At 38.9% G+C, this 26,459-nt stretch overlaps 2 protein-coding genes and 1 long non-coding RNA gene across 11 annotated transcripts in view; 1 reads left to right on the top strand and 2 right to left on the bottom strand.

The window, feature by feature from the left end:
- Positions 1–8,416, bottom strand: part of LOC105072611 (uncharacterized) — an 84,939-nt gene extending 76,523 nt beyond the window's left edge. The window contains exons 1-2 of the long non-coding RNA XR_835631.3: positions 8,068–8,416; positions 7,857–7,979 (exon numbers count right to left, since the gene is read on the bottom strand). This is a non-coding gene — a long non-coding RNA (uncharacterized LOC105072611). The remainder of the gene's footprint in view (positions 1–7,856; positions 7,980–8,067) is intronic.
- Positions 8,417–12,464: 4,048 nt separating this feature from the next.
- Positions 12,465–13,807, top strand: GPR151 (G protein-coupled receptor 151). The gene has a single exon (XM_010959610.2). It carries the CDS (start codon positions 12,545–12,547, stop codon positions 13,805–13,807), a length of 1,263 nt encoding a protein of 420 aa, XP_010957912.2. The 5' UTR covers positions 12,465–12,544.
- Positions 13,808–16,875: 3,068 nt separating this feature from the next.
- TCERG1 (transcription elongation regulator 1) overlaps positions 16,876–26,459 on the bottom strand; it is a 57,777-nt gene continuing 48,193 nt past the window's right edge. For 8 of the 9 annotated variants that reach the window (XM_074360878.1, XM_074360879.1, XM_074360880.1 and 5 more), the window contains 6 exons: positions 23,997–24,161; positions 23,552–23,734; positions 21,434–21,613; positions 20,661–20,744; positions 19,125–19,225; positions 16,876–17,942 (listed from right to left, as the gene is read on the bottom strand). In XM_074360878.1, coding sequence (XP_074216979.1) covers positions 17,741–17,942; positions 19,125–19,225; positions 20,661–20,744; positions 21,434–21,613; positions 23,552–23,734; positions 23,997–24,161 — 915 coding nt within the window. In that variant the 3' untranslated portion in view covers positions 16,876–17,740. Of the gene's footprint in view, positions 17,943–18,209; positions 18,304–19,124; positions 19,226–20,660; positions 20,745–21,433; positions 21,614–23,551; positions 23,735–23,996; positions 24,162–26,459 lie in introns of all 9 variants that reach the window. The other variant, XR_012505678.1, reaches the window with a different exon arrangement.

The following is a 26,459-nucleotide window of genomic DNA, read 5'->3' as shown; positions in this document are numbered from 1 at the left end:
TAGGCTTCATTCAACTTACATTTTGTCTGAGTCACTGATGCCCCGCAGACACCACATTCACTCTTTTCTCCATCAGCTGAACTAGTGCTTGGAGCTGTCACAAGGGGGCGCTGCCTGCCCATCAGTAGCCGAGGTGAGGCAGCAGTCTTGGTGGCCTTGTGGCACTGTGTGACTACAGGAACGTATTATTAAAAATGGATGGGAAATGGCAAAATTAAATTGCAGGTGGTGACCAGAAGCCTAAGTCTCAAACATAACAATTCCAACAGCAACAGTCATGATTCAGTGTGCCAAAGTGACATGAAAGTGAGAACTATTCGGCCTCAGCAGAGGCTTTATGACAATCAGCTGTGCCTGTTTATGGACGACAAGAAAATTAAGAATTTGTCTGATTCTAAGAAACACAATATTAACTCTAAAGATACATTATTATTGGACTCTTTAACCCATAGGTCACCTCCACACACATCTTGGACATAAAGTCTCTTAAGCAACGGTATCACACCTATTACCCAAAAGAAAGAAAATGGATTCGTTTGTGATGGAATCTAGTAGGATCTCATTCAAAATCACATACATGCAAGATCAGGGGATATCTTTCCATTTCTTTAAGTCATCTCTAATTTCCTCAGTCAATGTTTTGTAGTTCTCCACATGTAAGTCTTCTACTTCCTTGGTCAGATTTATTCCTAGGCTTTTTTTTTTTTTTTTTTTTTGGATGCAACTGTAAACTGACTATACTTCATTAAAAATAAATTTTAAAAAATAAATCTGAAAAACAAGTAAGAAAAGCTAACCCCTACTACTGTTTTCAATTAGAGTCTGTCTTGGTCAGAGAGCATGCAATGAAGTGGCTAAGTGCCTAATTCTGGAATCTAACTCCTAGGTTTCAATCCTGCCTCTTTGACTCACTAGCCACGTGACTTTGGGCGAATTTGGTCAGGAGGTCTATGCCTCTCTGTCAAATAGGAATAATAGTAGCTATTTCGTTGAATTTTTTAATGCAATTATCCTACCCATACAATTTTGCTACTTAACAGAATGTGTGAACAGTTTCCATATCATTAAATTTTCTTACATAGTAAGTCAGAGAAAGACACATGGTATCACTTACATGTGGAATCAAAAAAAAAAAATGTTATTTACAAACCAGAAGTAGACTCACAGAGAAAACAAATTATGGTTATCAAAAGGGAAAAGGTAAGGGAGGTATAAATTAGGAGTTGGTGATTAACAGATACACATTACTATATATAAAACAGATAAACAAGGACCTACTGTATAGTACAGGGAACTATATTCAATTTCTTCTAATAACCTATAACGGAAAATAATCTGAAAATACATGTGTATGTATATATATAAAATTGAATCACTTTGCTGTAAACCTGAAATTAACATTGTAAATCAACTACATTTCAATAAGTAAAAATTTTTTAATTCTTAAAAAAAATCTTTTAGAGAAAAAAGTGAATGAAGGGCCACAAATGGCAAAATATCCTTTTTTATGAGTGAGTTGTATTCCATTACATATATATGTGTATATATATGCTCCATCTTCATTATCTATTCAACTGTTGATGTTCACTTAGGATGCCTCTATATCTTGACAATTATAAATAATGTTGCTGTTAATAGCTGGGTGTATGTACCTTTTTGAGTTAATTCTTATTTTGTGGTTCGCTTTATTCCTTTGATAACTATTTAAGTTTAAAAAGCTAAAGCTCTAAATGTTCTTAGAAATAATGAACAGTACATATATGTAAATTTTAAAATATATGTGCAGTAAAAAAAAAAAAAAGATCTATCAAGTTATGAAAGATATGGGAGAAACTTAAAAGACATATTACTAAATGAAAGAAGCCAGTCTGAAAAGGCTACAATCTGTACGATTCCAACCAAATGACATTCTGGAAAAGGCACAGCTACAGAAACAATAAAAAGATCGTGGTTTCCAGGGGTTTGGGGGGAGGGAGGGAGGGAGGAATGAACAGATGGAGCACAAGGGATTTTTAAGGCAATGAAGTTATTCTCTGGATACTGTAGTGGTGGCTACATGTCACCATGCATTTGTCAAAACCCATAGAATGTACAACATCAACAGTGAACCGTAATGTAAACTACGGACTTTGGTTGATAATGTGCCCATGTTGGTTCACTGATTGTACCAGATACACCACACTGATGAGGGATGTTGAGGGTAGGGGAGTATGTATGTGTGGGTGGTGAGGGCTATGTTCAAACTCTGTGTATTTTCTGCTCAATTCTGTTGTGAACCTGAAACTGCTCTAAAAGAATAAAATCTATTAAAAATAAAAATAAAAAATAAATCTAAAAAAATTTTTAAACCAAAATCACATGAGTCTAATTTATTTATAAATATGCATAAAGACGTATGTGGAAGGGTTTTCACCAGGTCATTAATTTATTTTTACAGTAAATCAGTGTTGCTGCTGAGAGGGGACTGCAATGGGGAGATGCCTAGGTTCTGGTCATCATGGGAAGAATAACCACTTCATATGAGAAAGAGAGACAGTGTTTATTATACACATTTTGTACCACTCATGATCCCATACCTCCTTTTGATAACTCATTACCTAGCACTACAGTTATTGGAAAGAAAGTCTATTCTGGAGACAGATTAATGCTTTGGAGCTCAAATGCCAGACTACCTGGGCTGAAATTCTAGGCCTATCATTACTAGTCATGTAACCTTGAATCTGTTACTTCATGCAGCGGAATGCTCAAGACTGAGTGTGAAAAGACCTTGAAATATCAGATGATATGAAGAACTCAAAGACTCAACATGATTCAATTACCCATGTAATCTCTGTGTCAACACAACATAGGGAATGCAAATGACAGGAGTAAAATTTAAAGCCAATTCAATGATCTCCAGTGTCATTTGGCATTTATGAACAAGGAAGTCTCTTTCTTAAAAATAATTGGCTGGTTCTGAGTAAAAAATATACCCAGCGTTGTTGGGAATGGTCTGGCTGAGATCAGTGACAGGATATCCTAAGGGTGCCCCCTTCTCCCTGTCTTAAAAGAGAATGCTCTTCCACCATTTTAAAGATGCAGATCAGGTGATAACACAGAGAGTTACTTATGACATAATATACAAAGAAAAAGCCAATTTACAATGGCATCCCATAGTATCCTTTCAAAATTATCTACATGTACTCTTTCACATCATACACAAAAATAAACTCAAAATGGCTTAAAGACTTCAACATAAGACAACACTATAAACCTCTTAGAAGAAAACATGGGCAAAACATTATCTGACATAAGTCTTATCAATGTTCTCCTAGGGCAGTCTACCCAGGCAACAGAAATAAAAGCAAAAATAAACAAACGGGACCTAATTAAACTTACAAGCTTCTGCACAGCAAAGGAAACAATAAGCAAAACAAAAAGACCACCTACAGAATGGGGGAAAATATCTGCAAATGAGACTGACAATGGCTTAATTTCCAGAATATATAAACAGCTCATGCAACTTAATAACAAAAACAATCAAATCCAAAAATGGGCAGAAGAGCTAAACAAGCAATTCTCCAATGAAGACATACAAATGGCCAATAGGCACAATGAAAAAAATGCTCAGAGAAACACAAATCAAAACTACAATGAGGTGACTGACCTTACATCAGCCAGAATGGCCATCATGCAAAAGTCCACAAACAATAAATGCTGGAGAGGGTGTGGAAAAAAGGGAACCCTCCTACACTGCTGGTGGGAATGTAGTTTGGTGCAGCCATTATGGAGAACAGTACAGAGATTCCTCAAAAATCTAAAAATAGACTTACCATGTGGTCCAGCAATCCCACTCATGGGCATATATGCAGAGGGAACTCTAAATTTGAAGAGATATATGCACCCCAATGTTCACAGTAGCACAATATACAATAACCAAGACATGGAAACAACCTAAATGTCCATCAACAGATGACTGGATTAAAGAAGCTGTGGTATATTTATACAATGGAATACTACTCAGTCAAAAAAAATAACAAAATAATGCCATTTGCAGCAACATGAATGGATCTAGAGATTGTCATTCTAAGTGAAATAAGCCAGAAAGAGAAAAATACCATATGGTATCACTCATGTGAAATCTAAAAAAAAAAAAGATACTTATTTACAAGACAGAAACAGACTCAGATATAGAAAACAAACTTATGGTTACCAGGGTGGGGAGGGATAAATTGGGAGTTCAAGATTTTCATATACTAACTACTATATGTAAAGTAGATAAACAAGTTCATACTGTATAGCACAAGGAACTATATTCAGTATCTTGTAGTAACTTACGGTGAAAAAGAATATGAAAACAAATCTATGTATGTTCATGTATGACTGAAGCATTATGCTGTACACCAGAAATTGACACATTGTAAACTGATTACTTCAATAAATATATATATACCAAAAAATTATCTATGTGTATAAAATGTACTTGAAATATGCATATGGAGGTATCTGGGAAGTTAACACACCTCACATTTCCCATGCAGCCTTCCCTCAGAAACCCGGGAACTCTCCTGCCTCTCAGCTTTTAAACCCTTTTCCAGATTCTGTCAGTGACTTATATCCCCTAGAGTTTCAGGGAGGTACCTCACGGGCCACAGCGTTAAATGAAGGGGGTCCTTGGAAAATGGTACCGTGATTCCATCCAACACTTGCTTCAAACAGAACAGCTCCCCTTTTATCTGTCAGTTATCAAGCTTCTGCCTATGATTTCATCTGAAAGAATGTTTTCCACAGCTAAACTAAGTGTGAACATCACTGGCCATAACATTAACTTGGTACCTTCTTTACAACACTTCCAATGGTGTGCAGTCTTATGCAACACTACAGATGATCTTTTTGCCAAAGTGCATGATGTTTTCCCAGAATAGCTCCAAAGACTTGACAGAACCTTAGTCCTACTTCATTTCCCCAGAATGTCTAGAATATCCTCATTGTTTTACTGAATGATTGAAGAGTTCTTTCACAAGGACACCCTTCTCTAGGGCAGCTTGTCAGCTAACCAACACCCAAGATAGTTTCAAAGATGAGGACTCAGTGGTCTACAAATTTCCACGGCTTCACCCATTACACCTGAAACTGTTTTACTATTATCTCCCACCACAAACGCACATCCTTTTCAGAAGTGTTTTCTAAAGCATTAAACAACCATTATTCAAATAACATTTGATATCAAACAATTGTCAAATGTAGCAGTATGCTCAAAAGAAATGTAACTATGAGCCTGGGCTAAACCCGAACACGAGATACAAAAAACTAATGTAAGGATTTTGAAATGAGGAAGTTATCCATTGGGCCCAATGTAATCACAAGAATCTATTATAAGGAGGAGGCATTAGGGGTGGAGTCAGAAGAGAGGTGATGATGGAAGCGGAGGGGAGGAGGCGGAGGGGAGGATGCTGTGTTGCTGCCTTTGCAGATAGAGGAAAGGGCACAAGCCAAGGAATGTGGGTGGCATCTAGAAGCTGGAAAAAGCAAGGAAATGCTTTCTCACCTAAAGCCTCCACAGCTGGGCTGCATTCTTTCTGACAACAAGAAACTAATACAGAATACCTGAAAACATCTCTCAAGAGACTGATGTCCCAGTGGGAGGCTGATCTGGTGGGAAATGCTGAAACCAGAATCAGGAATCCAGGGTCTCTCTCAGCTCAGCTACTAACCAGTTTTGCAATGACAAACAAGTCAAAACCTCTGGGGCACTTTCTCTCTTTTACCTCATTTAAAAATTTTTTTGTGAAGATAAAGATCATTGGCCTCACAAGAATAACTAAAAACTTTCATATCTCAATTATAACTACTGAGCAAAAGGCAAACTAACACCTAAAGTAGAAAAGTTTTAAACTTTCAGAAGAATTTCCAGAACTTACAACAAGGATTTGCAACAAGGGACTGAAGAGTGGTAAAGGTTTTGGTTTTGGTGCACTCAGCAGAAAAGTCAATTGACAAATATTTTGTACCCAATTTGAAATATTTGAAATCAAATTCCAGCCTACCTTTCCCTCCATCCAAACATCTTTCCAAGATCTGCAGTATGATATTTCATTATTGGGGATTTTTTAAAAATCTTTTTAACTTTTTTCCCTCCCAAGAGTAAACATGAAGGGCAAAACCTACAAACAGAAGTGCTGCCTCTCCCATGTTAAAAAGGAGGGCAGAGTCAAGGCTCCAGGGTGATGTCTTCTCCTTCCCAGTGTTCCCCCAGGAGACCAGGTTCGCAGGGGATCTCTGAACCCTGCACAATCCCTCCCCAGCCCATCCAGTCCTGAGACGTCTGAATCATGTGTGACATTGCCATGCCACCTGCTGGATCCGGTAGTCAAGTCATGGAAACAGCTCTAGTCGGTGCTGAGGAGAGCATCCATCATCACATCTACACTAGCCACTCAGGTATGGGCAAGAATGTACCGAGAGTAAAACACAGACAAACAAACAAAAACACCAAATTGTACTTTCAATGGGTGAAGTGTGTGGTATGTGAATAAAGCTCTTTAAAAAACAAAACGCAGAAGAATTCACTGTACAAGGTGGACAAAGCAATAAAATCTTCCTAACAACGTGCTTTTCCTCTAGAGGACAGGACATGTCATTCAATAAGAACCCAGAGCAAACTGTATCCCACAAAAACAAAACAGCCGTAGTCAGAGCTGCGCTGATTACATCTAAAGCATGATTGTAACTATTTGGGGCTCATATATAATATATATATTAGCCCTTTACTTGCGGTTCTCCTAGGACTGTGGCTTCTACAACAAGCAAATTGCCTTCACTGTGGGGAAATCAATCCCTCAGACAGTTCTCTCTGGAGCTGTTTTGGATGATCAAGGCCTCTCATTACGTTGTAACAAAAAATCAGAGCCACAATTATAATTTGCATTATAACAACGTAAAAAGCAAACAAACTCTCACAAAGAAATGAGATAAAAGAAAATACATCATCAAATCAACCACAGCTGTGTTTTAATAGGACTAGAAGTGTTTTGGGTTTTTTTTTTTTTTTTCCAAGAAAAGAAAGTTTTAAATTCTACATAAGCGGGCACAATGCAGCTACCTCCTTTTCTTCTTACCATACTCTTGCTTTCCAAATTTCATCTTCTGTAAGGTCAAAACACAAGTTCGGGGGGTTGGGGGAAGAGGTAGGGTATAGCTCAGTGGTAGAGTGCATGCCTAGGGTGCATGAGGTCCGAGGTTCAATTCCCAGTACCTCCATTACATAAATAAATGAATAAACTTAATTACCTCCCCCCATTAAAAGAAAAAAAAAAAACCACTAACAAAAAATTAAACACACACACACAAGTTGTTAACAAAGGCAAAAAACGCCGAGACATTGTGAAGAGCAAAAAGCATTCACCTCGCAGCTGGGATTCCTGGATTCCAGCTAGTTAGTGCCCAGATACCAAGGAAAAAACGATCTACAAGAGGTCATTTACATCTTCTGGGCATCTACCTCCACATTGGGAAAGTTGTGACACAGACTATCCAAAAGGGCCACTTTCAGATCTAACAGTCTCATTTTTAAGGACAAAGTTCAGTCTCCCGGCTACCGGTTTGTGGAATTTGAAACACACAAGATGGCCGCCAAGTCTGGAGACGTATGTAAATGCGTAATAGACGGTTATTGATGTTAAATAACACAAGATAATCATTTATGTTTCCACACCTGACGCCCACTTTGTAACGAACAGCACAACCCGTCTTCCTCCATCACCTTCCCTACCGTGGATTTAGCAGCTACCGAACCAACCGCAGAAGCAGGACGCCGAGGAAGGGGCTGTTTTGCAGCAGCGGCCCCTCAGACTCAGCCAGACCTTCGCAACACTGACCTTAGAGACGGACGGGCATTCAGCTTGGCGCCTGCTGCCTGGAACGACCCTCCAAGACACCGGATAATGGAACACGCCACTCAGGGAGGCCCCTCAGCAAAGATGCTCCTCAGAAACGAGGAACTGTGGACAAAAAAACGAGCCCCGTCAGAGGACTAGAGAAAGGAAGCTTCAGGAGCGCAAGGCCTTCAGCACAGAGGGCAGGACCAACCGCGTCTTAGGGCCGTCTTAGAACCGCGCCCGCTGGGCTGGTGAAGACGGCGCCAAAGCGAGCGCTGACTTCGCCGCCGCCCCTGGAGACAGAGCCGCGCAGGCTCCACAGGAGACCGCCGACGGCGCCGGAGCCGCGCCGGCCCCACTCGCCCTCCCCGGAGCTCCGCTCGCAGCATCAGAGCCCGAGAGCCCGAACAGGAGCACTTACTCCCTGAGACCGGAAGTAAGCCATACTGCTTCCGGTCTCTGATTGGAAGCAGCTGTTCCCATGTCTTGGCTCCAGGTGCTTCTTCTTAAGGCATCCTCAGCCGGTATTCCCGTGGCTCTGTTATCGCTGCTCTCCTTGTTGGTTCGCCTCTCCACCTTGATGGTAGCTCCTAGAGAAATGGGACTCTTCTCCCACCCGCGGTTCCCAGGGGCTCTGTACCCCTGTACCCGCTTCTCTGTCCACCCAGGGATCTAGAGACCCCATTTCTTTTCCAGAACTCATGAAACCAGCTCCCCTCACGAACTCAAAGCTCTAGGACCAATTGTTCCCAGACTCTAATTCCACACCCCACACCTGCTTCACGTAAAATCCTTGGAGCTGAACTCCAAGCTCTGATCCTAGGCGCTCCGTTTCCCCCCTGGAGATAAGCATCATTCAGTCTCCCGACTCCCATTCAGGACCGAGGGGCCCAAGGTGCCCACTTCCTCTCCAGGACCGAGGGATCCCAGATACCCAGCTCCCACTCTAGGCCCAGGGATCCCATATGCCCAGCTCCTCTCTTGGACCCAGATATCAGAAGCATCCAGCTCTCTCTTAGACCCAGAGTATTCCAGGTTCCCACTTAACCTCCTAGACCCAGGTATATCAGGTCCCCAGCTCCCGTTCTAGACTTAGGATTCCAGGTCCCCCAAAAAGAAGAAACGAAAAAAGAAAACAAAAAGAAAAATATTTGAGCTTTATAGTCCCAGTGTTTGCTGAAGTGACTTATACCAGCTTCACAAGTGCAATCCTTGGAGAACAGTGGGCATCCCGGAACTTCCTTTGCGGGGCAGGATAGCCTACTGCTTATGAGCACCAGGTCTGGAACCCCAGCTCCAGGGTCAGACCCATGGGGATCTCTATCCTAACCCTTTCATCTACTAGCTGTGTGACCTACATGCTCTCCCTGGGCAAGTTACTCATGTCTATGCCTCATGTCACCATCTGTAAGAAGAGGGTAGTAATAGTACTCAAGGAGCTGTCATGAGGATTCAGGGCATAGAACACTTAGCACAGAAGTTAGGACTCACTCAGTAAATGATTATTGTTGTTAATCACTCTTCCCTGGAACTGAGCTATAAGATAAACTTTCCCTAGTCTTAGGAAGAGCTCACACTTAGCTCTGCTTTTATCAGAAGCCAATTAAAAGCTTGGCTACTAATTTACTTTGCCTGGGTTTTTTTGAGTATTAAGCTGCCTGAGGTCCCTGGTAACATAATTTTTTTTTTTTTTAAAGCCTGTGGCTCTGATTTTCCATTATTGTAACACTCTTTCTCAGATTCCTGGGGGGGGGGGGGTTACTTCTTGACAACATCACAATGGGTGGTGGATGTCCCTGTCAGGAAACGTAGTCTGAGACCCAGCTGGGGCGTTTGGCACTGGTGGCTACACTGTTGCTAGTATCTTAAGCACGCGTGGAAGTAGAGGAACCATGCTTAAAGCTCATTTCCAAGCTGAGGAAACCAGGGGTCAGAGGCAACATACACATATATAGAGAGAGAGCCAGGGAGAGATTGTGAGAAAGGACAGTGGGGAGAAGGGAGACTCAGGATGCTGGAACTTGGAATTTTCTCCCAGGAAGAAAACTCAACAATTAATTTCCAATTCTCAAATGGTTCAGAAAATAATACATATGTGTATATGCATATATGTAAGTGTGTTCATGTGTATGTGTGTGTGTATAGAAACAATTGTGGCAAAATGTTAATAATTGGAAAATCTGAACTAAGTATATAAGGTAATTCTTTGTACTATCCTTGCATTTTTTTTCTATAAGTTTGTAATTATTTCAAAATAAAAAGTTAAAATAAATATTCTCCGTAAGAACATAGGAAACTCCATCTTCCAGCCCTTCAGGCCAAATGCTTTGTCTCCAAATGGAGCACTGGGGCTTTCTTCCCTGAGTCACTTTCAATAGGTTTGGGGAGAACCACATGGCAGTCTTTAGTTTCTCTCGAGTGTATTAAATATCAAATTCCTATGCTATTAAAGCCTTCTTAAACTTCTTTAGCTTTTTGTCTTCTATATCTTTAGGAACCTCGAGCATCCCACATTTATAAGCCATCATGTAAAGTAGTATTTTTTTTTCAGATTCTGAACTGATCTCTTCCATGTACATCAGGTAGAACTAGCTGATCGTAGCCTGTAATTCCCAAAACGTTCATTTGCTCTAAGTAACACTAGTGAACAAAAAATGCTGAAACCATCAAGTCATCAGTGGCTGCTGCCACCCCACAGTGAAGACAAGCCTGCAGCCTGGCCTCTGCAGCCGTTCACAATGGTGCACCCTGAGGGGACTCAGAATAAGAAAGGACAGGATACTGGCCCTAGATAGCTAGGTGCCTGTCAAAGGAGTGAATTCACTGAGCCCAAATTGCTCCCTCCCATACATAGAAAAGCACTACATTCTTTAACTTGAGATACCTGGTTTTCTTCAGTTAACAAGTAATCTTTTAATGTTCCAACTTCCTGGTCTTTGTTGTAAATCTCTTATATATCCTGGCTCCTCTTCTACCTCTTCGGAGCAGTCCCTCAGAGCGATCTGAGAGGTCTGAGAGGCTGTCAACCCGGGCTGAGTCCTCAGAGTTGTCCACCGAATAAAACCCTAGGTTGTGCATTTATTTCAGTCGACACACTCAAGGTATTTCTTTGCATATATCCCCACTCCCTGTAAGGTGAGGTGGTGTGGGGCCTCTTTACCACCAGAAGTTGTTCTAGTGAGATTTTAGGATATTTCATTGTCCGCAGCACTAACTGGGGGTTACTGTTAATTGCTGAGATAAGACATCACCCCAGTTTACTCTTTCATAACTACAACCACTTCCCAGAGAAAGGGAAAGAAAACAGAAAAGGAAATCCAGCACCACTGATGGCTTTCGGTAGTGAGTACTTATTTATTGAGTCAGTACTTATTGGCTGAGTTCTGGGTCTTTGGGGAATTTTTTAATGTTATTCTTAGTTTCCAGAGAATAACTGAGGAAAGCAGAGTCAAGTACCAGAACTCAGAGGTCAGACCCCCAGCCCAGCACAATCTCCACTAAATGACACTAAGCAATTCTGATTCAGCCACAGAGTAGAACACAAAATCATTTCAATTCCACAAACCCTTTTCCCTGGACCCTTCTGGCTCCTCTGATCCCCTTCAGTGTATCTTTCCACTTCCCATTATAAAATTTCAAAGTTCTAGAATCATTTTATCCAATAATTTTTTCTTTTCCCAACTTTAAAATGTCATTTTCTTTAAAATCTCTTAAATGCCTTCTGCACAGAAATTGTTTATTTTTCTTTTATTTCTCATCTCAGTAAATCCTTCAGGAATTCTCTGAAAAGAAAACTAATTCATCATTTGGTGGCTTTCATCACTATCACTTGTCTAAAAGTCTTATTAGTATGTTAACCCATTCAAATGCAGTGTGCAAAAATCTATAAAAAATTCACGATAGTAGACTAAACTTACAGTAATCCCTAATTAGAATTTGTTTTTTTTTTTTTTAATAGCACTTCTTTCTAGCACCTTTTTTTCATTATCCAGCTCTGTTTGTTTGATCTCAGCCAGGTGTTGATGGGGATGAAGTGGTGGCGAGTGTTGAGTAAAAGAAGAGGAAGCTCATCTCTGCAGGGCGGGGAGAGGGAACGCAGGGAGGAAGAGCACCCTCAGTTCTTAGAACAGTGTGGTCCCCCAACCCACAGTATAAACACCCCCTGGGAACTTGTTAGACATGCAAATTCTTGAGCCCTTGTCCAGACCTCCTGGATCAAGCTATGCAGGTGATTCTGGTGCATGCTTATGTTAAAAGAACTGGGTTGTTTAAGATGTGTTCACTGTAGAGATACAGAACACGGTCAAGATTAAGAAACAACTATTTGAAAAGAATTGCCTTTACTGGCTTGAGTATTGAGCCCCCAGGAACATATCCCACTTACATGTGTGCTCTCCTCATTTATCATTGATGGGTATATTGGGGTGGTTATTTTTATTCCACAGGGCTGACAGTTTATTAGACTTGCTAATGAGCAGCAACCATGCATTCCTGCTGCCTGTCAGAGCAGCCAAGGTATACCACACACGGCGAGAAGAGCTTAGCAACCAACCTTCTTCCACAGTCTGCTCTCAGGAAATAAGCAAGGGGAGGGTCCAGAGGTGTCATTTGACACTGACGTATTTATTTCCTACACAAAAGAGCCCAGGCAGAAAGACAAAGAGAAGCTAACCTCTGCAAGGAGCTGGATGGAAAAGGGGATGCTGACAGCTGCCTCGGCAGACTCCAACTCCAGCACCATGAACGTGTCCTTTGCTCACCTCCACTTTGCCGGTGGGTACCTGCCCTCGGACTCCAAGGACTGGAGGACTATAGTCCCAGCTCTCTTGGTGGCTGTCTGCCTGGTGGGCTTCGTGGGGAACCTGTGTGTGATTGGTATCCTCGTTCACAGTGCTTGGAGGGGAAAGCCATCCATGATCCACTCCCTGATGCTGAATCTCAGCCTGGCTGATCTCTCTCTCCTGCTGTTTTCTGCACCTGTCCGAGCTACAGCATACTCCAAAGGTGTTTGGGACCTCGGCTGGTTTGTCTGCAAGTCCTCTGACTGGTTCATCCACACATGCATGGCAGCAAAGAGCCTGACAATCGTTGCAGTGGCCAAAGTATGTTTCATGTATGCAAGTGACCCAGCCAAGCACGTAAGTATCCACAACTGCAGCATCTGGTCGGTGTTGGCGGCCATCTGGGCTGTGGCTAGCCTGCTACCCCTGCCAGAATGGCTTTTTAGCACCACCAGGCATCACGCAGGTGTGGAAATGTGCCTCATGGATGTACCTGCTGTGGCCGAAGAGTTCATGTCAATATTTGGTAAGCTCTACCCTCTCCTGGTATTCTGCCTGCCATTACTCTTTGCCAGCTTTTACTTCTGGAGAGCATATGGCCAATGTCAGAAACGAGGAACTAAGACTCAAAATCTCAGAAACCAGATGCGCTCAAAGCAACTCACAGTGATGCTGCTGAGCATTGCCGTCACCTCTGCTATTCTGTGGCTCCCTGAATGGGTAACTTGGCTGTGGATGTGGCATCTAAAGGCTGGAGGCCCGGCCCCACCACAAGGTTTTATAGCCCTGTCTCAAGTCTTCATGTTTTCCATCTCTTCAGCAAATCCTCTCATTTTCCTAGTGATGTCAGAGGAGTTCAAGGAAGTCTTGAAAAGCTTATGGAAATGGATGATAACCAGAAAACATCCGACTGCCTCAGAGCCTCAGGAAACACCAGCGGGTAACTCACAGGTCCTTCCTGACAGTGTTCCATCTCCAGAATCCCCAACATTCAAACCAGAGAAAGAGAAAACTGGCTCTCCCTCCTCCGGCAAAGAGAAGATTGAGAATCCCATCCTCCCTGATGTAGAGCAGTTTTGGCACGAGAGGGACACTGTCCCTTGTGTACAGGACAATGACCCTATCCCCTGGGAACATGAAGATCAAGAGACAGGAGATTGTGATAAATAGATGACTTTCATAGCAAAACAAATTGCGATTAGTGTATTTATTTGTAATGTTGCTTATCAATATTGTTGACTTTGCCATATGATACATGATAAAATTATTACCATTGAGTTACAAAAATGCTTCGCAGCCTGCATTTTCAAAATGTGCAATTTGGTAAGTAGAATATCCTATTAGGAGTAATAATTATGTTTCAGAATTATAACCTGGCTGTCCTAAGATTTAACTGTGTTGTATGAAGTTGTTTCTGTCACAAGAGATTCGAAAGGCCAGCTCTTCTGTCATTCGTCCACAGTGGCTGTTTTATTAGGTACCCCTTAGCATCAGTCTGATACGAGCTGGAGAAGGGCTTATCTGTCAAAGGCTAACCTCTTTACCTTTAGTTTCTTCCTGAACCTGCTAACCCTAGCTTCACCCATCAAACTATTTCACACAACCAAAGCTCAAAATCTATTTCCACTATAAAGAGACTTTTCTTGAACATATACATTTTAATGAGTTACCTTCATGTGCTTAAAAAGTGTTACTTAATGAAAATCCATACAGAATTTCCATGCTGAATTTTGCAGAATAAGGAACATCACCTTATTCCAATTCTGGGCTAATTTCGAACCATGGCTTATTTTGGCTAAGTTTTAAGTAAATTCAGACTTCATCTTATACTAAAACCTGCCTCTTTTTAAAGCACGGCAGTGAGCCTTCAGTTTCTAACTTTGGGGATTTTAGTAGCTTAGCACGACATTCTATATTCTAATTTGGAAAAAGAACTTAAAAACTATCCTTCTTTCTCTTCCCAATTAACTCCTCTTCTAAAACAGCAGGAGGCAGTTACTCTTTGACAAGCTGAAATCAGTCTGTTCCTCCCAACATCTCCTCTCAAGATAAACCAGAAGCTATGATTTAAAACCTATGTATTAATTCGTGAAGGTAACCCTCAAATATAAAGATGGTCATCTTTCTTGTTAAATGAGTATTAAACTCACCCATAACATTGAACGGGAACCCTGCTCAACTTTTAAAATACCTCAGAGCTTTTAAGTTATAAAGATAATCAAGAGTAATGAGAGAAAGAGAGGCAGAGAGAGAAGTAGGGAAAAGAGAAAATTCAAGGGGCACAAGACAGAGAATTTGGCTAAGAATAGAAAACAAGGCAATGCCAAAAGAAAAGCAGTAAAATTAATTTTGTGTCCCCAAACATATTACCAGAGAATTTGAATAAAAGGCAATAACCATTCAATTTACAGCAAGTTAAAGCATACCCAACGAAATATGATGATGATACACTTCCTCCCCTATTAAATATATAATAAGGACATTTATGCATGATTCTTGGTTACTCTGTAATGGAATTCTGGGATACTTTCACTAATTTTTCTCTCTGAAAAAAGAAATCTGTATTTAGTACAAGCAATGGAAAAAATATGAAAACATTGTGGGTGGAATTTTTCTTAAAAAAACAAGTTCAGTCTGTAGGTTTTTTGGTTTGTTCATTCTTTACCAATGGTCGTGGTTTGTTTTTCTAACTCGGAAGGTAAGGGCTGTTTTCTTTTGCCTTGGTCCATTACAGATTCTATTTTAAGGCTCAGATCACATACATTTTGTTAGACAGCAGTTATATAATGGGATTACCTTTAAAACTGTGACAAACTATTTGAATTAAAGATTTCTGTGTTCATTATCTACAGTAAATGTAGGATGTAAAGCTTCCAGTGTTTGACATTTTTACTTATAAACAAATAAAAACAATTATGTTTTACTTCAGATATTCTGGAGACTTGAGCTGTTTTTGTCTTGAATGCTGCTTTTGAAATCATCACTGAGCACAACAGGGCTTCACAGGCAGCTGCGACCTTAATGTTGGCACAGGGCTCAGGACTCACTGACCCACGGATTTCTAAAGAGTCTGCTGACAGGCACCAAATCAAGATGCAGATACTGAAACATAGTATAATTACAATACCTCTCTCATTAAGAACCTAATAGATACAAAGTCCTGACTTGATCCCTTCCAGAAGTCTGCCTAGAAATTTTGATTCGCACCTTATGTGAAAAAACTAATCCCAAACACAAATGTAGGAAATTAGAATAGATATCACCAAACCATTTTCTTCACACTGTCCTACAGTGAGAAACAGAACGTAGTCAGTGGGCACACAATACTCTGTGGAATTCAGAAAACAAAATTAAGCGTTCGAGAAACTGCACCATTGTAGGACAGCTGTATTTCTTAAGTAGTTGTGTTCCTCTTGGCAAACACTTCAGTTTCAGTCCTGATAGAGCTTCAAAATCACTCAGTGGACTTACAATAAAAATGAACTTCAAAAAAGGGGAAAAACAACAAAAACCCATGTCCTGTTAACTACCAATTTTGTACATTAAGACCCTAGCAGATAATCCAGTCCAGGCTTCTACAGAGTCCACGTAATTTCTGTGGCACTTACTATACTTAAGCTAAGCACTAAGTCACACGGATGTGACTGTTTTATGTGTGTGATATATGGCTGTCTGTGTGGACGTGACACACACAGATCTACTATGCTCCCTCCTGCGTTCTGCTGCAATCATAGCAGGGAAAATAAATTATCCTATTAACATGCATCTTTCTTTAACATTTTATTTATGCAGTAACTCTGAAACTAGAAATCTACAAAGGAACGAAATAGAAGGATCTTTCTAAACTGGTGAGGTAAGGCTAGAAAGAGCAATTGGGAATCAAAGGTAAGTTACATGGGATCATGTGTATGACACACTGAAAGGAGTCCAAAAAGGTATCCATCATCAATACGCTAATATAAAAAGACAAAAACAAGAAAACAAAAAAAAAAAATCAGCATCTTCTTGCTATGAAGCCATAAAATACTAAGAGTCTGAGCACCAAAATGGTTCTTTACATATTCCTTCCCTTTTAAGCTGCAAATTATTTATTATTATATTCACACCTTTAAAAACGATGTGCTAGTCAAGATTTAAAGTAAGCTTTCTTTGTGCTAAATTACATTTGCCGCTGCTTTGAAGAACAGGTTAAAATTAGTATTTATAAATTACATAACAATAATCAGATACAATCCACATATATAAAAAGGGTTGGTTTATTGTAGTTCAAATACATAAACTGAACATTCAAACATCTTAAAATTAAACTTTAGAAACAAAAATTTAACATTCAAACAAGAGTATAGTTTACAGGGAACACCCAAGAAAGGTAATTTGTTGTCTAATCCAGAATATTGGTAAAGATCACTTAATGGTGAATAAAGTGTATTTAACCAGCAGTCCTAGTCTGACCAACATGTTAGTTATGACCGTGCTTCCATACCTGAGAAGAATTACTAAACAAATCTTCTCTTAGGCTAAACAAGACGTGGCCTATAATCCAAAGGGATAATCAAAGCACATAAGTGAACAAATAAAACAAAAGTGTTCTTTAGAGACAAAGGTAAAAGTATGTCCATTATAATAATCTTAGCCTCTGGAAGATAAGAATTCAATTTTCAGTGTTTTTTCTTTTACCCGCTTTAAGAAACAAAATCAAAACAAAACAAACTCCAACTTAGGTTTTTCTGGAGTCTGTGGTACTTGCATCTTGCAAGTTCAAACCACAAACGCTCTTACGTCTTGCATGTGTAACACTGCTAGAAAGAACGTCACCAAAGGTCACTGATTTCCACACCTCATAAAAGGATGATTTTTAGCTTCAAGATTTTAGATTTACTAGACAGCCTATGTTTGAGTATGTATGTCAGTCATGCCACACAAAGAAAAGCATAAATATTTCCAAAGTGTTCTCTGTTCAGAAACTGTTCAAGAATGCTTCTCCGTCTGTTCATCAGATGGTTCTGCAATAGTTTGACTAATGCACATAAATGTAAAAACCTGAAAATTGGCTCATGCAAGCGTTTTGAATTAACAGATACCCCTGTGGCAGAGTATTCAGAATTATTTTGTTGACCGTCTTGTAGGCTCTGACGCTGTGGGAGGCGGGGGTGGACCCCGGCGATCCAGGTCATCCACGTAGGCCACAATCAGTTTACGCCTCTCCTCGGGCACACAGTCTAGTACTAGATACCGTTTGTCGTTCTGCAAAATTTTTTCTACATCTTTCAGGTGCTGATCCGATTCCTGGATTAGCTTTTTGGATCTGAAATAAGAAAAGACAGCCAAGAATTACTGACTGCTGTTCCTAGGTCTTTCAGAAATGAGCTGGAAATGTCCATCTAGTTCCTAATTGTGTTTTCATTTTTTTTTTAAAGAAAAATTTCACTGCAGTGGTCACCTTTGTAAGTCGCCTCAGCAAAGACTCCAAGGAGTGAAAGGGCCTCAGAAGCTGAATTACCCTCCCACCCCTACTGGCGGTCCCTCCAGATCAGGGCTGAGGGTGGGTGGGTAAATCTTGCCCGTGCTGTACCTGTTCTGTGGATGAACAGAGGACTTCAGTCTGCGGGGCTGCCAATCCCAGCATCTTTCACAAGCTTTCACTTTCACATCTTTCACTAAATTAACTATAAAAATGTAGAAAGAAGTCTTACTTCACATCTAATTTAAAAGCCCAAGCTGATGCAAAACATTAAGGATCCTGACCAAAAAATCCAATGACAAAATACCTAAAAACCACACCCTCAGCACTATCTATCCTCCCGTGCACATACCCTTCATTAAGATGTTTCCAATTTTTCTCTTAAAGGAAGAAAAGCTGGAGCATGAAACAAAAATGATTTCCTGCCACTGACCGCTAAGCAATGTGAAACTGTTTTCCTGATGACAGCTTGCTGGGGGGAGGGAACTCCTGGGTATGTTACAGAGAAACCTTGTTTTAAAGCTCTGATTTTATCATTTAAAATTTTAATTTAAAAGTATCCAGCAAACCGCTTTCCTCTGAGGAAAAAATGTTTTTGCTGAGCTTAATTTAAGTAAGATGATTTCAAGCTTGAGAAGGAACACTGAATAGTCTTCAGAGGAGGCAAAGAAAAATGAAAGTGAAGGATTATTTTAAAAAGTCTCTTCATGAAATATAACTCATATTTGAGAATACTTCTAAAAAAGCAGTGAAGTAAAAATAAAAGTATGTTTAAAAAACTGGATGGGTGGGTAACACAAAATAAGAATTAACATCTGGGCCCTTTCTTTAAAAAAAAAAAAAAAGAAAAGAAAAAAAGGTAAGGTAGATATGGGTTATTTTCAGCCTTTGATAAAAGTTGGCTTCTTCTTATTCCTAAAAATTAATAATGTCAACATGTGTGTGAATGCAAGGTATGCTTTGGCCATCAGAGTAAAGACTAGTAAAGACAATGACTGCCGATATGAAACATTTCATTGCACACACCTATATGTTATAAATTTGGTCTCTTTCAAAAGCGTCCTGAAGTCAGCTTTGGCTGTGATGTATTTGTCTCTGATGTATTCTTCGAATTCTCTTTGTTTTTTCTGCAAAAAGACAATAAGGTTAGGGGAAAAAAAAAATTCCACTAATTTCAAAGTTTGTATCAATTATTTATTAAACCAGTAATTTATAAGTCACAACATAAAATAATTCAAAAGAAAAAAGTAGTAAGGTATGTTTTGTTCATATAACATTCATTAAAATGCAAAATCTGCAATATATGTTTTTAAGACAAGAAGCAAGAATGAGAAACCATATAATACATTAGTAGTAGCTAAAACTTGAGTCTTGCTACGTGCTACACTGCAGAAGCTTTTATAAGGATATCTCCTTTAATCTTCGTAACAACCTCAAGTGGTAGACATTCTTAAAAATAAGGATATTTACGGTTAAACGTGCATTCTTACAGATTATATCTTCAAACACAAAGATAATAATGTGGTATATATAATTTATAACTCTCAGAATTTTAATAAGCTAGTTATATTGAGCTTTGTGCTCAGTAAGGGAGCTTAGTGATAGTGGAATAGCAACGACAGGTACAAACTCTGAGTTTTTTGTTTTTTTAAAAAGACCTTATTATCAGTTCTGAACAATCAGAAAAGTCTGTAAGAGACTGAAACTGGGTCTCTCAGCTATCAGTCTACCAGTCTTTCCCAACCATGTATATTCTGTGGTCTGTGCATCTAAAATTCAAACTAATGGAGTATGAGAGGAAAGAATGATAGATCTATGGATTTTTAGACTCTAAACCTAGAGGTAAAAACCAGGACAGGAGAACGATGGGAAGAAGGAACATATGGAAGGCTGAGGAATAAAATGGACTGGAGTAAGCTACACTTTCCTTGACATCAATCGCTATTTCAGACCCGTGGTGAATTCTTTTCCTACAAAGGAGTCAGAAGAGGGCTCAGGGTCTACAAACCTCACACCTCTGAGGTCGCCCCACCCCAAAGTCTCTGGAGCATACAAGAACTAGAGATCACGTTATGTTGTTCTGCTAGCATGGCTTTAAAAATCAAGCACTTCGGTAGCATGCCATCAACTGCCAGCCTCAAGATAGCTATCTGGTGGGACCTGAGTATACAATAAAAATGACAGCTTCACCAAATCTAGAAGATCCCCAAACACAGGCTTAACTCCAAGGATTAAATTTAAAAAAAAAAAAAAATTTTTTTTAAAATGGAGGTACTGCGGCTAGAACCCAGGACCTCATGCATGCTAAGCACACTCTCTATCACTGAGCTATACCCTACCCCGCCAAGGATTACATTTTTAAAGCTTCTATTGTGCTGTCTTGTTAATATATCATGCCTGGAAGAAAATACGAACTTACAATTCAGATTTATTTCTTACGTGCTTAAAGGTTATTCACATAAAACCATCAACTTCATTTAAGTCAAGATACTAGTGCTGCTGATTAAGCATCCAAATAATATTTACAAACTGACACTAAATCTCAGACAAAAATCTTCTTACCCTGTCACTGGAGGAGAACTTAATGCACCGAGGATCTTCCTTAATGATTTTTTTTACTTCCTTCCATGTGGACGTTAAGGTAATCTTTGAAAGACAAGTGAATAAAACACATAAATACAACTTGCTTTTATTGAGGGAGTCAAACCGCAGCACATATGGTACATAATATTACACACTGACCTGCAATCTCTTGTAATGCCCAAGCGTAACTGGACTAGTTAGGGACAGGGAAGCAGCTTTAATGCCATTTCTTTTTGTTGGCTTGCCACAAGACTTATTTTCATGGCCATACTTTCAAGGTGGCCTAAGACAATCACCTGCAAACCCTGTATCTCCATGGGCAACATCATAACTTCTGAAGAAACCATCACCAAAAAGAGATCAGATAAACAGGAGCAAAACCTGAACAACAGAGTGTAAAAACTGCCAAATAAGGAGGCCATGGTACCAAATTAAAGATGGAGGAAAAGAAGGAATCTATTAAATCTAGCATTAGGAGGCATCAATGATCACACATAGCCAAGGACAACTTGAATTACTATCGGAGCATATAGGAATTCCAAAACTGCAAAAGGAAATAATTTCTAAAGAGTAAAAGTACCATCAACATTTTGCATAAAAAAAAAAAATCAGAGAACAGAGTGTCATAAACCCCATGGATTCCACTAATAGCTCTAAAGACCATGACGTTAAAAGTTGTATCAATATTTTACATTTGGGAATTATTAATGAAGATTCATCTAGATTAAAACAGAAAATTAAGAAACACTTACCGCAGAAGTTTCATCCAGAAGTTGCCTAAAGTGCTCCCTCTTCTTTTTGGTAAGTGCTTCAATGTGTTCATTAAAAAGCTTCTCTTTCTCCTCTCTTTCCAACAAGGATCCAGATTCCCAGCGGTGATCTTTCCGAAGAGTCCTCCGCGTATCAGACCATGACACATCAGAAGAACGTACCTAAAAATAGAGAACTATATCTATCACCAGACTTTTCATATTTCAACAGAAGACTCATTTATTTGGTTCAGGAGTCATACATTTAATAAAGAAGCTTCTGGTAACTCCACCTTAGTCAAGAAGTCACTGAAAATTTGCCTCTTGAAGCCAGAAATCTGACCTCCCAGAGCTCCCAGAGCTCACCCAAGCAATGCAGTCTGGGTTAGAGGTGGGAAGGATGCAGAGAAGATAACCTCCCATCATCTGTGGTCCCTAAGAACGTCAACTACTTGGGTACTCTAGGAGCATCTTACCAACTTCTGCTAGGAGAAATGGGTACGAGTAAGAGAAAATACAATGTCTTATTGTAGCACAAGCAGCTCACCAAAAAAATTAAAAAATTCCTGAGCTCAAATTGGGGCTTATCAACTACATACTGGCAGTGACGCTTCCACACATAAGCAGGGATTAACATCACTAAGAAGACAAGATAACAGACCACATGACAGGTCTGGCTGGTTCACCAACCAACAGAAAGGTATGTTTCATGGAGGATAATGGCATTACAAGTTAAGTCACACTCCTGCGAACACTAAGAAACATGGCATACTGCAAAGACAGAAAAGTAAGAAAGAAGATAAATATAAAAAACATTTATTTAACCAGCATTTATCAAGCATCTAAAAACATGTCAGGTAAACACTGAGCTTGGCCCTGGAAATACAAAGTAAGTTAAGACACTATCCCTTCCTTCAAAGGGCTTGCTGTTTTTAGAGAAGACAGGCATGTAAGCAAATAACTACAGTAACAGGCAGTAAGTGCTGTAGGGGTATATGCTGAGCACAGGGTGGTAAATGGAACAGTGAGGTCAAATCTGCCTAGATGGGTTGGGATCAGCCTCAAAGAAGAGGTATTTGAGTGTGCTCTTGAAGAATGACAAAGTCTGCCACTGCAACGGGAAGTTTAAAGCATTAGAGGTGGAGGGACTGGCATGTGTAATGGCACGATTCATTAAATGTAAGCATCGATCATTAAGGGTTAAGCTCAGCAAGACTAGTGCCTAGGGGGCAAGAGAGGAAACCTAAGAGAGTAAAGTCATATGAAGGCAGGAGGGGTCAAGGAATGAACAGTCTTCCATACTATGCTAAGGAGACTGAACAGAGGGAAGTGCCAGGAGTAGGGAAAACCTTCCCCCTCTGCAAGCAGCAGGGAGAGTTACAAAATCATCAGATATGCCTTTTACAAAGACTTCTGTGACTGCAACAAAGAGGATGAATCTGGGGCAAGTAGAGGCAGGAGGAGAAAACAGGGAACTACAGTATTTGTCCAGAGAACAAGAGGTCACTGAAAACAGATCAGCAGAAGCAAGGGAAGAAATCAGAAGAAGCAAAACAAGTGATGAGAAGAGTGGGAGAACAGGGACAAAGAGAAGGGGAAAATGCAAGAACAGTAGACTGGTCTGGGGCATTCACTGCAGGGACAAAAAACCCTACATACCTCAATCAACTCTGGGTAATACAGAAGGATTTTAAAGAAAATTCCAGGTATCTCCTGTGGTCAGTACACTTCCAGTCCTATATCTCATACCATCTACATGTGTAATAATTGATCATCACAATGAGGACACTAAATCATCAAGAAAAAGGTTAAATTATGTTCAGCACATTTATTTATTACAATGGCATGTTAGTGTGTGATAATTTATGATGACCTCCATCAAGAATAAAAATAAAGCTTCGAAAGTGAAAGATTATGCGTTTTTATATATACAAAACATCAAACTTCTAAAAATATTAATGGTGCTAATACTAGGTACTCAATTTTAGAATATTTTATAGACACTAAATTGTATCTCTCAGAGGCAATTTAAAGAATATTAAAATGCCCACTAATGAGGTAATATAACAGATTTCCAATACCCAGTACTTCAGAGGAAAAAGGCAAGAGAATAATGTATACCATATCAGACAGAAGAGCCTTGAAATTCTGGATAGCTTCTTCTCGTTTGTGTTGCTCTCTCTCTCGATCTATTTCTTTTGTTTGTTCTGAACGAGCCTTTTGAACCTCTCTTTCTCGTTCTCGAAGGCTTGCCTCAATGCGGGCTTGCCTTTCAAGCTCCTTTTCTTTTTCTGAGTCTAAATTCTGTAAAAGTGAAATAACATTAACCTTCTTACCAACTCCACCAAAATGCCTCCACATGACAACCAGTTTGCCAAATACCAAATTTCAAACCTAGTTTTTACAAAGAATGTACCTAAACACTCATTTCAAATTCAATTACTAGAGATTCTATTAAAAATACCAACAAGAAAAATTCCAAACCCCAAACAGTCTCAAACAATCTTATAACACAATTAAGAATTTTGTTATTCCATGGTTATGGTACCGTAAACACAATGGTTACCTTGGCTATTTTTTCAATGTACTGTTTGAAGAGGTCTTCTCTCATTGATGAACTGTCCACTGCTTTGTAACGAGGATCACTCTCTACTTTGTCTTTTACTTTGCTCCATCGAGACTGACTGTCCAAGTGATGATTAGATAATAGTTCAAAGAAATCCGACTTAATCTATATTTCCAAACAGGTGTGAGGTGGGAAGAAAACAATATGCCATGAGAAATTAATCATATCTAGATATTTACAATTAGGAAAAAAGTTCACCTACCTTAAAAATGAGAATAACTTTTTGAATGCACTCAGAGCAGAATAAATTTTAGTAAGGGAATATCTGAATTTCTCTTTTATGAGAAATGTAAAAATTACTACACATAAAGGCTCTCATTTAAAATCTACCAAATTCAACATAAATCATTTTCTCCAATGAAATTATTCAAATATAGGAAAAAACATTTTTAGGTTGATTACAACTTTTGATTTCAGAACTGCCATGTTTTTATAAGGAATATGAATTTGCATTTATTTTTAGCTAAGATTCAGGCTTATAAACTGATGGTAAAATACTTTAACATCAAGATGGCAAGAATAATTTATTTTAAGAAGTAAATAAATAAAATTTTTGTTTGTTAAATAGAGAATTTAGAAATAGTTGAGTAAAAACAGCTTATTCATTACAAAGTTGAAACTATACTGCCAAATGTGTAAAAACAAACAAAAAATGCAGTAAACTTACATTTTGGCTTAAAGAGCAGTGTTTGTACCTTAATATATAAGGAAATTAGAATTTCTATGGTCATAATCATTATTTAAAAAAAAAACACTACATTCAAATTTTCTGTACTTTTTAGTCATTGAACAAGTATGCCTTTACCAGGAGGTGTCAATGAAATAACATTCTTAACAAATCAAGTAATAAGTTAGTAACATTATATTAAAGTTATTAAGTAATATTAATCCTTCAGTGTCAACATTTACAACACTTAGAAACTCTCTTCCAAACTGTATTTTTTTTTTAATAGGGGAAGAAAAGGATAAATGAGGCCTTTGTTTTTATGCACCTTGAGGACCAGTTTCAAAAATTAGTCTCATTTAAATTTTTGTGTGCTCCTACCAAGGAAGACAACCAAGGTAGCTGAAGTCATTTCAACAAAGGATTCTACCACGTCAAGAACCTCTCCTCCACAGGGATTAGACATGCAGCCTTCTCACCTGACCAAGGGAATGAAAACAGAATTTCTGTGTGGGCACAAATAAATTAATCATTCCTTCTGTCTGTTCCAACCCTCTCACTTCTCCCTGTAACCTCATTTCTCCTAATAGAAGATTAAAAGGGAAGTTGATGTCCTTTCTGGAAAACACTCATAAGGTTGTAAGAGACAGAGCTTCTGCACTAGAGAATTTTTTAAAAAGCAAGAGCTAATCAGCTGTGGATTTCTCCACTCACTGAGCCTGGCTCTTGACTGCTGGATTAATGAGAAATAACTCATAAATCCAGTTTTCTAGACAGCGATAAACTACTTGATGTAGTGATGTAATTTTTCTGTTCATCTGTCTGCTTTGTACCTGGGATGATGAACACCAAATTCCTAGATGCATGGGATAACTGGAAGGCAAAATTTACATTTATCTTAAATAAAACATGTAAGCTGTATGAAATAGGAATCTTTCTAGGCCATAGGAATTTATATTAACTCAAAATTTTTTCAAACATTAGACATGAAGCCTTTAAAAATGTATGATGTGTAAACAAAGTGAACTTTAAATAAAATTAAACTTTAACTTCCTTTCACTAAGCTATTATCATGACAGGCTATAAATGGCTTACTGAAGCTTCTATTTGTATGAGAAGAATTATTTAACAACTGCATAAATGTCAAAAAATGTCAATTACCATTAGCAGCAATTCAAGGCCCTACTGTCCCTATTTTCCTCTCTCCAAAAATGAAAGTATCTTACCATCTAAGCTGTTTAGTTAAAAAGGGAGAAATAGTTTCCTTAGCCAAATACACTACCAAGAAAAACTGTTCAGCAGCTAATTCAAAAGAAAGGGAAAAGAGAAAATTTTGTAAGGTTAAGTCCCATATATACAACTTCAAATCTATTGTTCCAAATAATAAAATATTTGAGCCACAATTTAGTAACAAAAAGTATAATACAGTTATAATAATAATAATGTTATCATAAAATAAAAACTTGAGAGCAGCTGGTTTGTTAAACAGTCCAGTAAAAAGAGGCTTTTTTTATAAAATGGAAAATTACCAAAGCTACATAGAAATGATGGCTGTACCCTTTAGCTTAAAAATGGCTACTATAGGGGGGAAAAAAGGATTTTACCAAAAGTCAGTAGCTTTCACAGGTTTTTAACTCAGCCTTTAAGCTTTTGCTATCCAGCCACTGATTCCATTATCTCAATGTTTCAAAGACCAGCTGAGGAACCATCTTAAGAATAGAGAAACTCCAAAACACCAG

Source organism: Camelus bactrianus, chromosome 3, assembly GCF_048773025.1.
Source record: "Camelus bactrianus isolate YW-2024 breed Bactrian camel chromosome 3, ASM4877302v1, whole genome shotgun sequence".
NCBI lineage: Eukaryota > Metazoa > Chordata > Mammalia > Artiodactyla > Camelidae > Camelus > Camelus bactrianus.
Note: the sequence above shows the minus strand (reverse complement) of the source record. Positions and strands in the feature narration are given on the sequence as shown.

Coding starts and splice junctions, on each gene's coding strand:
- GPR151 (XM_010959610.2), top strand. CDS start 12,545: ATGGAAAAGGGGATGCTGACAGCTGCCTCGGCAGACTCCAACTCCAGC.